The sequence below is a fragment of the Phalacrocorax carbo genome, chromosome 6 (genome assembly GCF_963921805.1).
Source record: "Phalacrocorax carbo chromosome 6, bPhaCar2.1, whole genome shotgun sequence".
Taxonomy (NCBI): Eukaryota; Metazoa; Chordata; class Aves; order Suliformes; family Phalacrocoracidae; genus Phalacrocorax; species Phalacrocorax carbo.
Window position 1 is genome coordinate 803,803 of NC_087518.1, and position 13,895 is coordinate 817,697.

At 52.2% G+C, this 13,895-nt stretch overlaps 2 protein-coding genes across 5 annotated transcripts in view; both read right to left on the reverse strand.

Moving 5' to 3' along the window:
- Positions 1 to 2,384: 2,384 nt before the first annotated feature.
- RHO (rhodopsin) lies at positions 2,385 to 5,223 on the reverse strand. The gene is made up of 5 exons (XM_064455709.1): positions 4,863 to 5,223; positions 3,775 to 3,943; positions 3,491 to 3,656; positions 3,009 to 3,248; positions 2,385 to 2,599 (listed from the first exon to the last, which is right to left on the reverse strand). The coding sequence occupies exons 1-5, from the start codon at positions 5,221 to 5,223 to the stop codon at positions 2,480 to 2,482; spliced, it is 1,056 nt and encodes a 351-aa protein (XP_064311779.1). The 3' UTR covers positions 2,385 to 2,479.
- A 5,554-nt stretch (positions 5,224 to 10,777) lies between these two features.
- The window catches only part of IFT122 (intraflagellar transport 122), a 33,726-nt gene continuing 30,608 nt past the window's right edge, over positions 10,778 to 13,895 (reverse strand). For 3 of the 4 annotated variants that reach the window (XM_064453386.1, XM_064453384.1, XM_064453385.1), the window contains 4 exons: positions 13,620 to 13,748; positions 12,671 to 12,747; positions 11,925 to 12,089; positions 10,778 to 11,218 (listed from right to left, as the gene is read on the reverse strand). In XM_064453386.1, coding sequence (XP_064309456.1) covers positions 11,129 to 11,218; positions 11,925 to 12,089; positions 12,671 to 12,747; positions 13,620 to 13,748 — 461 coding nt within the window. In that variant the 3' untranslated portion in view covers positions 10,778 to 11,128. Of the gene's footprint in view, positions 11,219 to 11,924; positions 12,090 to 12,670; positions 12,748 to 13,619; positions 13,749 to 13,895 lie in introns of those variants that run through there. The other variant, XR_010373270.1, reaches the window with a different exon arrangement.

Sequence of the window (13,895 nt, forward strand, 5' to 3'; positions counted from 1 at the left end):
CCTGAGGGACCCAGGGCACTTCTGTATTGTGGCCATGTTAAAAGTAAGTCCTTCTATGATCCTATGGACACTTTTCCTGCTGTTCCAGTGGGGTAGGATATTTGTGCTACTTTCTGTTCTCCCTGTGCTCACAAGGCGAGCCTGAGTAATTCACCAACTGCTCTTTGGTGCAGGAATAGCACAGATGTCCCCACCCTGGGGACAAGTGTGTTTCTCCACAGCGCACCATGTCAGTCCCTCCCTCTTTATGCAAGAGTCACAGGGCTTTTGTACACATCGCATGGTCTGTCAAAGCCGTGGGGGAGCTGCAAGCCTGAGGAAAGGCTGGGGTTATGTGACAGCAGGGCTGGTTCACAGCCCGACTCAGCAGACGTGTTACCGCACCAAGATACATGCAAAGCGCTGCCCAGAAAGACCTTCGTCAAAGTCTGTGCCCATCTGCTGAGCCCAGGGCCTGGATCCTGGCAGGGGACTGAGGTGCCAGCAGGAGACAGGTCTGGAGCAAGGAGCTGGGAGAGGCACCCAGTGCCTGGGCCCCACATGCCCGGCTTCCCCCGGACCAGCACCACCAGCCCATTCCCGGCTCCGTTTTCAGTCCATTTCTGAATTCACTGGGAAGGGGCCACTGGGAACACTGGAAGGCTGCGGGGCTGGCACCACAGCAGGGATGGGTGCATCTTTTCCAACCATCTCCTCCACCTGGATGTGGCCATCACCTCTCTGGCAGCTCTGTGATGCCTCCGGCACCTGCCTGGGGGTCCCAGATCCTCGCTTGCCCCTACCACTGCCAGCAGCAGCCGTAGGGCTGGGCATGGCATGGGGCGACAGCCTGTGGGCTCGGGGCCAGGACATCACCAGCATGTGCTGGGGCAGGAAAGCTGCAGCATCAGGCTTCGCACAGCTCCCATGGAGCACAGCCTGGCGGACAGCAAATAAACACCAAATCCTTCCTCCTCTTCCCTCCAAAACCAACTCCCAGATTTGAAGTACATGAATCAGACATCAGCCTAAACACTGAATTATTCATAAACCTCTAATCTTTAGATTTCACTGAATATGCAGAAGTATCGATAAAAAAAAATAATGAGAGAATTGTACTTGCAAATTGCTCTTTATTAAAGGTTTAACTTGCATGGGTTCTATACGTTCCATATTAGACCGTGCAAAGCTGCATAGGATTAGAAATCAGAGAGGATAATAATGTACAAAAATAGTTTCAAATGTTGATAACACTGAACAGCGAGGAAAACATCTTATTTGTATAACTGAGCTAAAAATAAGAATGAAGAACACTGCTACAATTGCAATATGCCATCTTGTAGTGCTTAAAACATATGTCGACGTCTCTGAGCCATATGCTCCCATGTCTTGCCTGCTACAGCATGGAGGGAAGCTTAGCAATGCACCGAGCAATCCTCAAAAGCACAAGCACTGTCCAAAACCTCCTACTTGGGCTGATGCCAAACTGCAGCTGAAACGGGGAGGTGTGCGGGAGGACCAGGAGGAGCGTATCTTGGGGCACCGCCCCAGGGTGCAGGGGGCCCGAAGATGCCTAAGGATGGATGGTGGTACTATGGGGAGGGGTTGCTTCCTGCTGGAGGGACGTCAAGTGGGGCTGCTGCCAAGGGTGCAAACACCATGTGCATGTTGCTGTGCTGGCTGCCTGCAGGAGCAAGCACCGAACCCTCCCCGAGGGCACCCGACTGTGGCTGCACATGTCTGTGCTGTGCCGTGCCATGGCATGGCATGCCACCAGGTCCCCTCCGTGCCACCCCCTTGCTGGGCAGCCTGCAGCCATCACCGCTGTGCCGTGGATGGGCCCATGTGCACCGCTACCCAGTCCCGTTCCCCCCAGAGGGGTCACGGTGCCTCCCGGGGCTTCTGACGTGCTGGAGGTGGGGCAGGGCTGGAGCTGGGAGCACCTGGCAGGGCTGGGAGCACCTCACAGCAGGCAGACTTGCCCCCGGGCAGCTGGAGCGCAGCGGGGCCGAGCGGCTGGGTGGCACTGGCCGGGCTCTATCTCCAGCGGCTGAGCCGGGAGGTGACCACGGCTCCAGCCCTGCGGCGGCAGAGGCGGGGATGCGCCCCGGCACCTGCTGGGCCGCCGAGGTGGGGTGAGGGAGGCGAGGGTGGCTCTGCGTGGCCCGGGGCTCACGCACACGGGGCAGGGCGTGCAGGCATGGCGGGGGCGTCAGGCCCAGGGGTCTGCATTTGGAGCGGGGGGGAGCGAGCTTTCAGCACGTCAACAGAAAAGCACAGATTTACGCCAGTGGAGGAGCTAAGCCTTTGCATTTTAATTACAAAACGTGTGTACACATTTACAGCCTTGTTCCCAGGGTTCCTAGTGCCAGGAGAGAGGAGCCCACCCCGCAGGGCTGTGGCCGTGGTGAAGCGGGGGCGGGCGGTGGCAGCGGTGGGGCTAGGTTCGTGCTCCCGGGGCAGCGACGTGCACCCCGGGGACTGGCCGCTCCGGCGGGGCCTATGCGGGAGAGACCTGGCTGGTGGAGACGGAGGAGGTCTCTGTCTTGCCAGCAGATGTGTCCTCATCGCCCAGCGGGTTCTTGCCGCAGCAGAGGGTTGTGATCATGCAGTTACGGAACTGGAAAAGAGGGACGCCCAGGGTTCCTCCGGCTGCGGGGCTGCCTCCAAGCCTGGCAGAGCTGCTTGGAAGCCCCCACCACCGCAGCACGGGAGGCACCATGCCGGTGGAGTCTCCTTCCTTGCTGCCTGCTGCCAGCCCTGCCTGCTGCTGAGGGCTGGTGCAACGCAGCCCCAGCTTCTCCACCAAACCGGCACCTGGGTCATTTCAGATGGGATGGGCTTGCATTTATGAGATTTATGCAATGCCAAGGATGAGCTGCACAGTCACCCTCCTGCATGCCAGAACAAGATTACCTAGAACCAAAGTCCCCTCCCATCCCACTGGTATCTCGAGGTGCCATAACCCTCCGCAAGCTGCTATAAAGTGAAACACAAAAACGGAGCTCGCCTGGCATCCTGCCAGTTACCTGTTTGTTCATTATGATGTAAATCACAGGGTTGTAGATGGCAGAGCTCTTGGCAAAGAAAGCCGGGATGGTCATGAAGACAGGCCCAAAGTCTGACCCCTGGTTGGTGAAGATGTAGAAAGCGACACTGGCGTAGGGGACCCAGCAGACCAGGAAGGCGATGACCATGATGATGACCATGCGGGTCACTTCTTTCTCTGCCTTCTGGGTGGTGGCAGACTCCTGTTGCTGGGCGGCAGCCTGCGGGCAGAAGGGAATGGACACGTGACGGAGCTGGGGAGGGCTGTGCCGGCATGGGACGCGGGGTCAGGGCTTGGGGTAGTTTTGCTGCACATCTGGAGTCTGCTATTTCCCGCTTTGCGGAGGGCCAGCCTGGCCCCCTGAGGGCCCTTTCTGTCACCAGTCTGGAGGCTGGCACGGGCCTCTTCCCAGCACTGGGAATGGGGGTGGCCCCCAGCCCACCACCACTGGCTGGTACCCACCTCCTTGACAGTGCAAACCAGGTTCCCATAGCAGAAGAAAATGACTGTCAGCGGGATCGTGAAGTGAACCACAAACATGTAGATGACAAAAGATTCGTTGTTGATCTCTGGCTTCAGAGTGTAATAGTCGATCCCGCACGAGCACTGCATGCCCTCGGGGATGTACCTGCAAGGTGAGCCAGGCAGGTCAGTGCCCAGCAGAGGAGACCAGCTGGAGGCCACGGCCAAGCCACCGCCAGCCAGGCCCCCGCGGCCCCAGGCACCGGGCACAGCGCCCTCCCTACCTGGACCAGCCAAAGAGCGGGGGTCCCGCGCACGCCAAGGCCATGATCCAGGAGAAGGCAACGCCCATGATGGCGTGGTTCTCCCCGAAGCGGAAGTTGCTCATGGGCTTGCAGACCACTACGTATCTTTCGATAGCCAGGACAACCAGCGACCAGAGACCAATTTCACCTGCACCAGTGCGAGAGAGGGATGGGGACATAGGAACTTTGAGCAACGGGAGGAGAAAAACACGCTGATGGCAGCACGAGGCCTTCTCGGACTGTTGTTCCCGAGGAAGACCCCTGGCAGCAGGTAAATCTCCACCAAGGGTTCGGAAAGAGAAATGGACAAAGGCCAAGTGCAGATGCAGTAGGAAGGCATGAGAAGACACCTCCTCTCTGCACTGCTGACCCACAGTAACCACTTTCCTGCTGTGTTTTCAGATCTGGATCCTACCACTCATCCTGGACAGCACCTGCACCTGCAAGCCTACGGTCCTGCTCTGAGATGCATCGAGTGCCCATCACCCCAGGATTTCCCCTCGCTACCCACAGCTTCCCAGAAAACTTGTGCCACAAGGACCAAACCTGTAAAACCGCTGCCTGTGGCTGAAGGCTGAGCTGGGCGGAGAAGGGCATTTTTAGACACACAATTTTTATTTAACATCTGTTACGGTCCGAGCCTGGCTGGCACAGGGAGGAGAGCCAGCTTTGCTGGCCTGCACCACCACGCACAGCATCAGAGCAAACGACAGACTCAGCCCCACGAAACAGAAAGAACAAATTCGTCATCTCCTAAGTCAGAAAGCAAGCCAAAAAGATGTGCAAATCCAACAACTACAAAATCTTCTACCGGTTGCTTTTCATTGCTGCACTGTTGTTTTCAGGATACTGAGCAGGTGGCTACCAAAATAAGGTCAAAAAAAAAAAAAAAGTGTAATTTGTCACTTTCTTCACCTCCCACTCTGAAACACTGCAACTGCCTTGGCCCACATCAGCAATAGACCAAGGACCTTCCAGATACCATGTTTTTCCAAGACCATCTGGGCATCCTCCTAAAACCTGGGGCAATTCCTGGCAGAAGATTTTTGAATATTTGGAAAACTTACCGCCCAGCGTAGCAAAGAAGCCTTCGATGTAGCACCCTGTTACTCCAAAGACAAAGTACCCATTCATCGAAGTGTACATGGTGGTTGTGAAGCCTCCAAACACCATGAAGAGGTTGGCGACTGCCAGGTTCAGAAGGATGTAGTTTAGAGGCGTCCGGAGCTTCTTGTGCTGGATGGTAACGTACAGCGTGAGGAAGTTGATGGGGAAGCCAAGCAGGATCAGCATGAACATGTAGGCAGCCAGTGCCGAGAACTTCCAGGGGTCAGCCAGGTAGTACTGGGGGTACTCGAAGGGGCTCCGCACCACCCCGGTCTTGTTGGACATGGGCACGTAGAAGTCTTGGCCTTCTGTCCCGTTCATGGTTGCAGTTCGTGATGTGCCTTTTCCTCTCACTCAGGGGTGGTTTTTGAGCGTGGGGGGATCGCTTCTGAAGCAGGACTCCCGCCACCTCTCAGCCTTTGCCGGCACCCTGAGGAGAACTGGCTACGCTCGCCTCCGCAGGGCGCCCCTTATAAAGTGCCCCCTGGGGTAAGCTCCAGGCATTGGTGTCAGCGCGATTAGGGCTTAGAGAATTATTAATCATAATCATCCAGGGGTAATTGGCTTTCCCAGGTAGGTATTAAGATGACACCTGTTTCTGGCCCACGCTGGCATTGTTGGAGACCATGGCTCGTGGCCATATATAAAGAGGTAGCTCTGCACCGCACCTTTCATTTGGGGGGCCCCAAACCAGACGGTAGCTCCACTCGCACAGCCTCGCTCCTCAGCACGGCTGCGCTCCCCAGGGAGCAAGGGATTGGGCTGGACCCTGCACCCACAGCGGTCTTTGCACCCCACGATCCCGAGCTGGACATCCACAGCTCACACTGCCGTTGCCCAGGGGGAGGCACTTTCCCCGCCGCCCCCAAGGCCCCCAGTCCACCCTCCATGGGCGCCCAAGGGTGTGCTGCCCATCCGTGTGAAATGCCTCGGTTTCCCCACAGAGGCGTACCAGGAACGGGATGCATTACCATCGGGGTGCCAGGTGGAGGGTGCCAGGGCAAAAGAAGGCACACGGGGATCCTTCTCTTGGCCACCCTTTCTCAAGGCTCCTAGGCTGAGCTTTTGGATCTCGCCAACAAACAGAAGCTCCTTCCTGCTAAGAGGAGGGAAGTCTGTGGTTCAAAACCCCACAGCTGTGGGTTTTGGGGCTGCAGATGGTGGCTGGGCTGAGCAGGCGTGCTGTGCTGTGGTCCATCAGTGACAGAGGGGTGTCCCAGGCCCATTCGTACAAGGAGAAAACAGGTCCATGATGCCAGCTAGTCCCCTGGAGAGCCATCCCCACCATAACTGCCATTCCCTGTGGGAGGCTGCAGCAGGGTGCTCTCAGGCAGCACGAGCATCGCTAACCCTTCTTCCACACGCTCTCAGACACCTCTTTTTCCGCTACAGGATTCAGCTGGCGAAGTTTGAACACCACAGTGAAACACTGACCCCGCTGGCAGGTTTCCAGTTGTACTGTCTCCTCTGTGCCTGGCTATGTGTGTGGTTTGGGTCATCCCAATTGCATTGGTAACACCTAATAAATAACCTAGTCCATCTGTCCTGAACAGGTATCACTCCACTGGTCCCGAGAAGGCTGCTGGACAAGGGCACTGAAAGGAGGTTCTGAGCTGAGGCCAACACTCAGCTTGGTATGTGGGTTGACAGACATCCTCTGTCTCCCCAAAACTTTGCAGAGTCATCAAATTCCACAGGGGAAGCCGTCATTGGAGCCTCCCATGTCCTCTGTGTCTTTGCCTCCCCTCTCAATGTGCTCAGTTGTGCTTGAAACATTCTTTGTGCCAACCAACAAGTGTTAGACATTATCTTTTCTTAGTTTTTCAGAGGCAATAGGACAACACATACAGCAGAGTGAGCACAATGAAGCCAATCACAGAGGATCTCTTTTCTGGAGAAGGTGGTTTCTTACAGTTCACACCATCATGATTAATCTTTCAAGCTCCAAAGCTATTTCCCCCATCTCTTCTCTTTTTCTCCACCCACTGTTTATCACCTTTCTCCTTAGCAGTCAATGACATTCCCGCTGCAGGCAGGTGCCAGCTGGTTCCCCTGCGGAAGCAAGGCAAGGACTGTCTGCTCTGTCCCTCGGTAGGGGACAGAGGCTGGAGGGGACCTGAGCACCTCCCCTTGCTGTTTCAGCTGCAGCCGGGGGGCTGAGCTGAGCGGTCCCTGCAGCCACGAGCAGAGGAGTGGGTGCCTGTGGGTGCTTCATCCAGCACAGGAGGATGTGCCAGAGCTGCTGGAGCTCACGGTGCGGGACGGGCAGAAGCTCACGTCCTCTTGGCCTTAATAAACTTCTTTCAGTCCTGGCCTAGTTTTTACCAGTGTTCCCCACGGGTTAGTTTAGCACATGCAGAAAGTGTAAAGGCAAAAAGCACAAAGCTCTGTACTCTCTTTAAAGAAGAGACCAAGCTGGGAAGCCTTCACTGTAAGCGGGGAAGGTCTAAAGGAGCTGAAGCGCTAGCACCACAGACAAAAGAAGATCTGGCTGGCTGTAACCAAAGGCAGGTCACGATCACTCTGGACAGTCTCAAAAGTCTTCCTTCACATTAACGTGGAAATACCACGTCCTCACACACACTCCGCTCATCCTAAGTCCCTCTCAATTAACTTTTCACACGTGTTGCCAAGGCCAGAGCAGTGCCACTATCTAACTGCAAATGCAGCTGTTCAGAGTTGTACCTGGGCCTACAAGAAGGATTAAAGGTTTAACTTCCCAATACACAAATATGCCACCTTAAGCTCTGATGCAATAAGCCACTGCTGAGGTTAGCAGCTTAGGGCCCGGTGTGCGTCACCACTGCAGAACAGCAGCAGGGCAGGCAAGCAGTAATGAGGTAGAACAGGTCAAATGGAAGAAAACAGTGGGTCAACTGCTCACGATGGCTTCAGACAAAAGCGCTGTGGTGGGACTTATGTACGTCCAGGGACTCCTTACCATGAAGTTACCTGAGAGTTTCAATGGCACGGGGCAGTGTGGAACTAGAGCACCTTCACAGCGTATGAGATGTGTTGAGTATGTTTCTGCCTGGAAAAGCCCAATACACTTTTCAAACCTTGTCTGTATTCACAGAGCTTTTTAAAAAAAGAAGAAAGCTTCCTTGCTTCATCCATTTTCTCTCTGTGTCATGGCAAACCCTATCTATTTATTTTTATAATTTTTCATTCCTACCAGCTCTGCAAAGCCAGCTCAGTTCCGGGAGAATGAGCCGATTTCCATTCTGGCTCACATCTCAAACAGCATTGTTTATCCATGTCAATCGCAAAGCCTTCATTGCAAACAGCGACAGACAGTCAAAAAACAGAGAAGTGATAATTAGAACAGAATGTTTTTGAAGTGGTAAATTAAGCAAACTTGGTCAGGAACCACTGAGGGACTCAGAAACCCTGTAGTGCCATTGCAGTGTCACTTTCAGGAGGAACTCAAGCAGACATGGAGACATCACCAGTTTCACATGCAAACGCTGTTTACATAGTAGCTGCTTTACCAGCACCCAACCACCTCAGCCAGTAGCTTACGACAGTAAAATAAAGTACCATTTCCCACTCAGAACAAAGGGAGGCTGTGACAGACGGAATGGCGTAACAATAGAACTCGTGGTGACACGGGCACAACTTATACTGAAGCCAAGAGACCTATCGCTTCCCAGCTCAAATCCAGCCCAGCTGGTTACTTACGCAAGTTCTGCTGTTGGAGAACCGCTCGGTGACCCTCCTCGGGGGGTTCGACCACCCGGGAGCGTGATGGTGGGCTGGGTCTGGCTGGGGTGGCGTTAACTTCCCTCACAGCAGCCATGCGGTGCCGTGTCTTGGATTTGCATCTAAACCGGTTGTGGTAACAGACCAGGGTTGTAGCTACAGCTGAGCAGTGCTTGCACAGCACAGAGGCTTTCTTTTTCCCCACTCTGTCCCCGCCAGCGATAGGCAGAGGTGGGCAACAAGTGGGGAGGGGACAGAGCTAGGGCCGCTGGCCAAAGGGGTATTCCACAGCAGACGATGTCATACTCAGAAATAAAAGCTCAGGGAAAGGAGGAAGAAGTGAGGATGTTGTGTTTGTGGTGTTTGCCTTCCCAAGTAACCGCTACTCACGCTGAGGCCCTGCTCTCCAGGAAGCTGGCTGGACACCTGCCTGCTGCTGGGAACCAGGGAATAAATCCCTTATTGCTCTGCTTTGCCTGCACAGACAGCTTTGCTTCACTTACTAAATTATCTTTATCTCAACCCGTGAGCTTTTTTACTTTTGCTCTTCTGATTTTCTCCCCAGTGCTGCGGGGAGGGGGAGAGTGAGCAAACTACCGTGTGGGGGTCTAGTTGCTACCTGGGACTGACCCAGCATGTTTGATCAATCCGCTGCGTTGTTAAAGTCCCCTCAGCAAGTGGCTCAAGTAGAAGGCTGCCGGTCCATCTCCCCTCACCTCTACACGTTGTTTGGCCATGGCTCTGGGCTGAAACAATGCTGGGGAAACAGTGCTCAGAAATACTCCTTTAGCACATCCCTCCACCGGTCAGCACGACGGCCGTGGGATCTGTGTGAGCCCAGACGTGTGCGCCCACAGCCACACAGGTACACTCGGATCGCAACCACCACAAGAACTGACAGGACACCAGGAGTCGTGGGACCTTCACTGCATGCAATGCCCCAGGCCCGGGGCAGAGGGGCTGGGAAGGGCCCGGCGGAGAAGGCCCTGGGGGTGCTGGCTGACAGCCGGCTGGGCATGAGCCAGCAGTGCCCGGGTGGCCAAGGAGGCCACCAGCCCCCGGGCTTGTGTCAGCACTGGTGTGGCCAGCAGGAGCCGGGCAGGGATGGGGCCCCTGTGCTCGGCCCTGGGGAGGCCCCACCTCGAGTGCTGGGCTCAGGTTTGGGCCCCTCGGGACAAGAAGGGCCTGGAGGGGCTGGAGCGTGTCCAGAGAAGGGCAGCGGGGCTGGGGCAGGGTCTGGAGCACAAGTGTGCTGGGGGGCGGCTGAGGGGGCTGGGGGGGTTTAGCCTGGAGAAGGGGGGGCTGAGGGGAGCCCTTCTCGCTCTCTGCAGCTGCCTGAGAGGGGCTGGAGTGAGGGGGTGGTGGTCTCTGCTCCCAAGTCACCAGTGACAGGACGAGAGGGAACGGCCTCAAGCTGCGTCAGGGGAGGGTTAGGTTGGAGATGAGGGGAAATGTCTTCCCTGCCAGAGCGGTCAGGCCCTGGCACAGGCTGCCCAGAGAGGTGGGGGAGTCACCGTCCAGCGGGGTGTTCTAAAATGTGTAGACATGGCACTTCAGACCTGGGGGAGTTGGGTTGACGATCTTAGAATCATAAAGGTTGGAAAAGACCTCTGTGAACCATCCTGTGATTTCGGTTCCACAGCAAAGTTACATCATGATATTCTCATCAATTAACAAGTCTCCCATCTTGGGTACGTAGGAGGGGTTGTGGGAAACCAGTGGCTGACTGCGAGCCCTCAGCTACTTCAGTGTCCCTGCCTGCCCCCCTGACATGCGCACAAGCATGCAAATATATTCAGTTTAGCCCATCAGGTCAGTGGTATTTCATTCACTGGTAGTAAACAGGCTTCTATTACTAGGATTACATATGCAGCAGTGGGCTGCTGCGGTACTTATGTCTGGGTGCCTTGGTTAGCGTGAAAACCATACTTCCATGCACAACCTGGCATTTTGCATTTTAACAAGGGTGAATTCTACTAAAAGCTTCGACCCCTCTCCACTCAGTGTGGATGTGAGACGGTCCTTGATGCCAAGATTGGTGTAACTCTTTTAAGATCCCACTTTAAGAGCTCTAAACTCTAATGCTGTTCTTGCCTTAATGGAATAGAAAGAAAAAGAAAAAAACCCACAAACTCAGAAGCAGCAGCATTATAGCAAATTCCAAGACAAAGAGTAGTGAAAAATAGTCCCATTTATTTGGAGATCTGTCAATAACAGGTACATATTAAGAAGCAAACCAAGCCCTAGCACAAGTTGGAATAAAAACGATTACTTGAAGGCTGAACTTGACCCTAGAAACATCCCTGTAAAAATCTGTGGCACTTCAGCTGCTTGCCTGGGAAATGTAGAGGGCATTCACAAACAATTTAAAAAAAAATAGTTGCATTTCTTCAACTCAGTTCCACTCTTATGTACAAAATAGAACAAGATGACTTAACTAAGTTGTTAGGAAAACTCTACGAATCTAAGTGTTTTGCCAAGCCAATAGAGAATTCTGTCAGTTGAGGTATAAGGTTGTTTTTCTTCATTGGTTTGACTCATCTATTCTCCGTCGACAGAACGGACAACAATTATGCTGGAGTACGAGAAGCTCATAGTCTTCTGTGTGAAACATCTGTTAATTAGGAACAGATTTAGGGACAAGTTAGCCTGTGACTAGCTCAAAGAAAATGCAAACTGAGCTCAACAGCTTCTCCATGGCACAGACATTCTGAAGCTACCATTACAAGAGAATCGTTCCTCTTACTTCCAATTGCCTGAGTGCGCTGTAACCTGGGGCAGAGCAGCAAACATTTCACAGACCGCTGCCAATGTTGCCGAAAAGGCACAAACCAATTAATTAGTTTTGCAGAAGGAAGGACAAAAATTACAGTTTCTGTGTAAGCAAACCTGACCGAATCCCAGTATTTCCAAAAGCCATGCCTGAGAGAGGGAAGCAGAGGGAGAGGGACTGAACCACAAGCTGAGTTACTGACTGATCTTCCCTGCTGGACCAGGCTGAAAGTCAGAGGGGCAGAGCACAAAGAAATAAATACAAATCGGCATTTGTTGCTCAGCCAAGGTTTGCTTGAGGCTCTGACTTGCTGTCAGTGCAACTTCTCAAATTCAGCTACCTCAAAGTTTCAGAAGGCAGCTGCTCCTCTGTGCATCGCACAGCTTATTTTTTGTTTTCACTGCTTTCTCTGTCTCTACACCATTCAGGAATTTGTTGAATACATTTTAAAGTATGAGGCTTGAATGATTAGAATTGTTTCGGGTGCAGGGTTCCCAGTAGGGTTTGTTTGTTTGTTTGTTTTTTAAGCTCTCCATGAAAACACTACCTGAAAACATGACGGACACATGGTAATGGAGGCATCTGGTAGCAGGGAGCGGTAGTACTGCCACCGCAATGGCTTCGGCCAGCGTTTGATCAGGACGTCCCTCCGGCTCATTGACTGGAGAACAGCTCGATTCACAATCACTGGAACGAATTCTGAGCCTCCTTGCTGCAGGAGAGCAGGTTTAGAAAGAATTACTGTTACCAACTGCAAAGCCCTCTGAGGATTAATAAGATCTTGTAGGAAGCAAAGTAAAATTCAGTAGAAAAAGCTAATATAGCATTGGCCTGAGTCTAGTCCCACCAAACTCAGTCAGTTTTATCAGTACCTTCAGCGACAGCAGCATCTCTAACTTGGTTTCAGTGAGCTTCCATTATTCATTTTAACACAATTCCTTGTAAATAACACCCATGCCCACAGCTTTTATTAAAAACTCACAGTAACGACTCTTTTATAGGTTTACTGCCTAGACAGAAATACCCTGGGGGGCAGGTCCATGGTATCATTTTATTATGATAAAACCAAATTCCAGGTACGTTTACTTTAAGATCTTTGTTGTTTTGTGTGAGGTTTTTGTTTGTTTGTTTTTGGCGGGTTTTGTTGGGTTAAAAAAAAAAAAAGGAAAATAAAAAGGAGAGGCATTAACTGGTAAATCCCTTTCTGTCTCAGGTTCCATCCCTCTCTTCCAGTCCCCTGCTTTGTAACTCTCTTGTGGTAGTCTTTGTGACACATTCACACCAGGCTCTTACCTCAAAGCTCAGTTTAGCTGTAAAGGGATCATCATCTTCAATATCTGCATTGTCATCAAGCCTCAAGCTCTGTGCATCTAGACGCGTTAAGGATGAAACAGAGTTCCTACAAAACCAGCTGTCCTCACAGTGGCTAGCACTCACAGAACAAATATGAACGCATACCAGCAGGACTGGTGGTATCCTTGCTGCTCCAGAGGGCCGAAGTACTCCCGAACTGCTACACTGCCTGGTTTATTATAGAAGGTACTAGAGAAGGGCTTGCTGTGATTCACAGTGACTGGGGAAATTTACCATTGCAGCTGCTGTACAATGGCAAAACTGACCACAACCAAGCATGACATCAGCTCTGCCTTTCCCTCTCTGCCCCCTTCGGACAGATGACAAAAAGCAAATGAAGGAACCTGTGTAAATTACATTTTTAGCAGGTTTGGTCAGAGATTGTGCTTTCTTATGCATTACGTGGCACCTAATATTATATGGTCCCCGCAGCAACTCGGAGCTCTGGATGCCAAAGCATTACGAAACAGTTTCCAACAGGAATGGTTGTGACGAACGGCAACACTGGCTTCCCTTGGCTAAGAGAAGGCAGGCTCTGACGCATGCTGTTGTTGGAAGCAAATAACACAATTCAGATTCTCCCCATTCTTTACAGAAAGCAGCTAAAACAGAATAGGTGAAGTGTGGTATTCCATTGTTAAAAAGAAATATTTTACAGGATTAGAAGCAAATTTTCCTGATGAAAAAGCTTTATGAATATATTAGGTTTAGTTAGTTAAAACATCACTTTGGTTGTTATACTAACTTGAAAAGGAAACACGATGCAATTGTACTCACACCAGTCATAGGACAAAAAGAAAATTTTAAACCTAAGGGAGGGAACATTTAAAATTGTTGCTTTCTTCCCCCTAAGAAAATGGCTGGAATCCAATTTTAATAGAAAGGATACGGTCACTCATCATCTCTTGCCATTTACTCTCTCTTTTATTCAACCTTGGAGCTTCAAGATCAATGAGAGCTACAGCTTCTTCATCTGTGATGCCATCTTCCAAGTAGAACTCAACCAGATGCAGTACTTCTACAGGGTGTGAAAAGCAAGGAGCGTTTGACCTGCAAGAACTCAGAAAATGCCTCCTACAAGACCCCGTGCCCCTTCAGAAATGATCACCCTCTGGCTTCTAGGACAGTGGTGGTCTGCCCACGTGTTCTCATGAAGCAAGTAAAT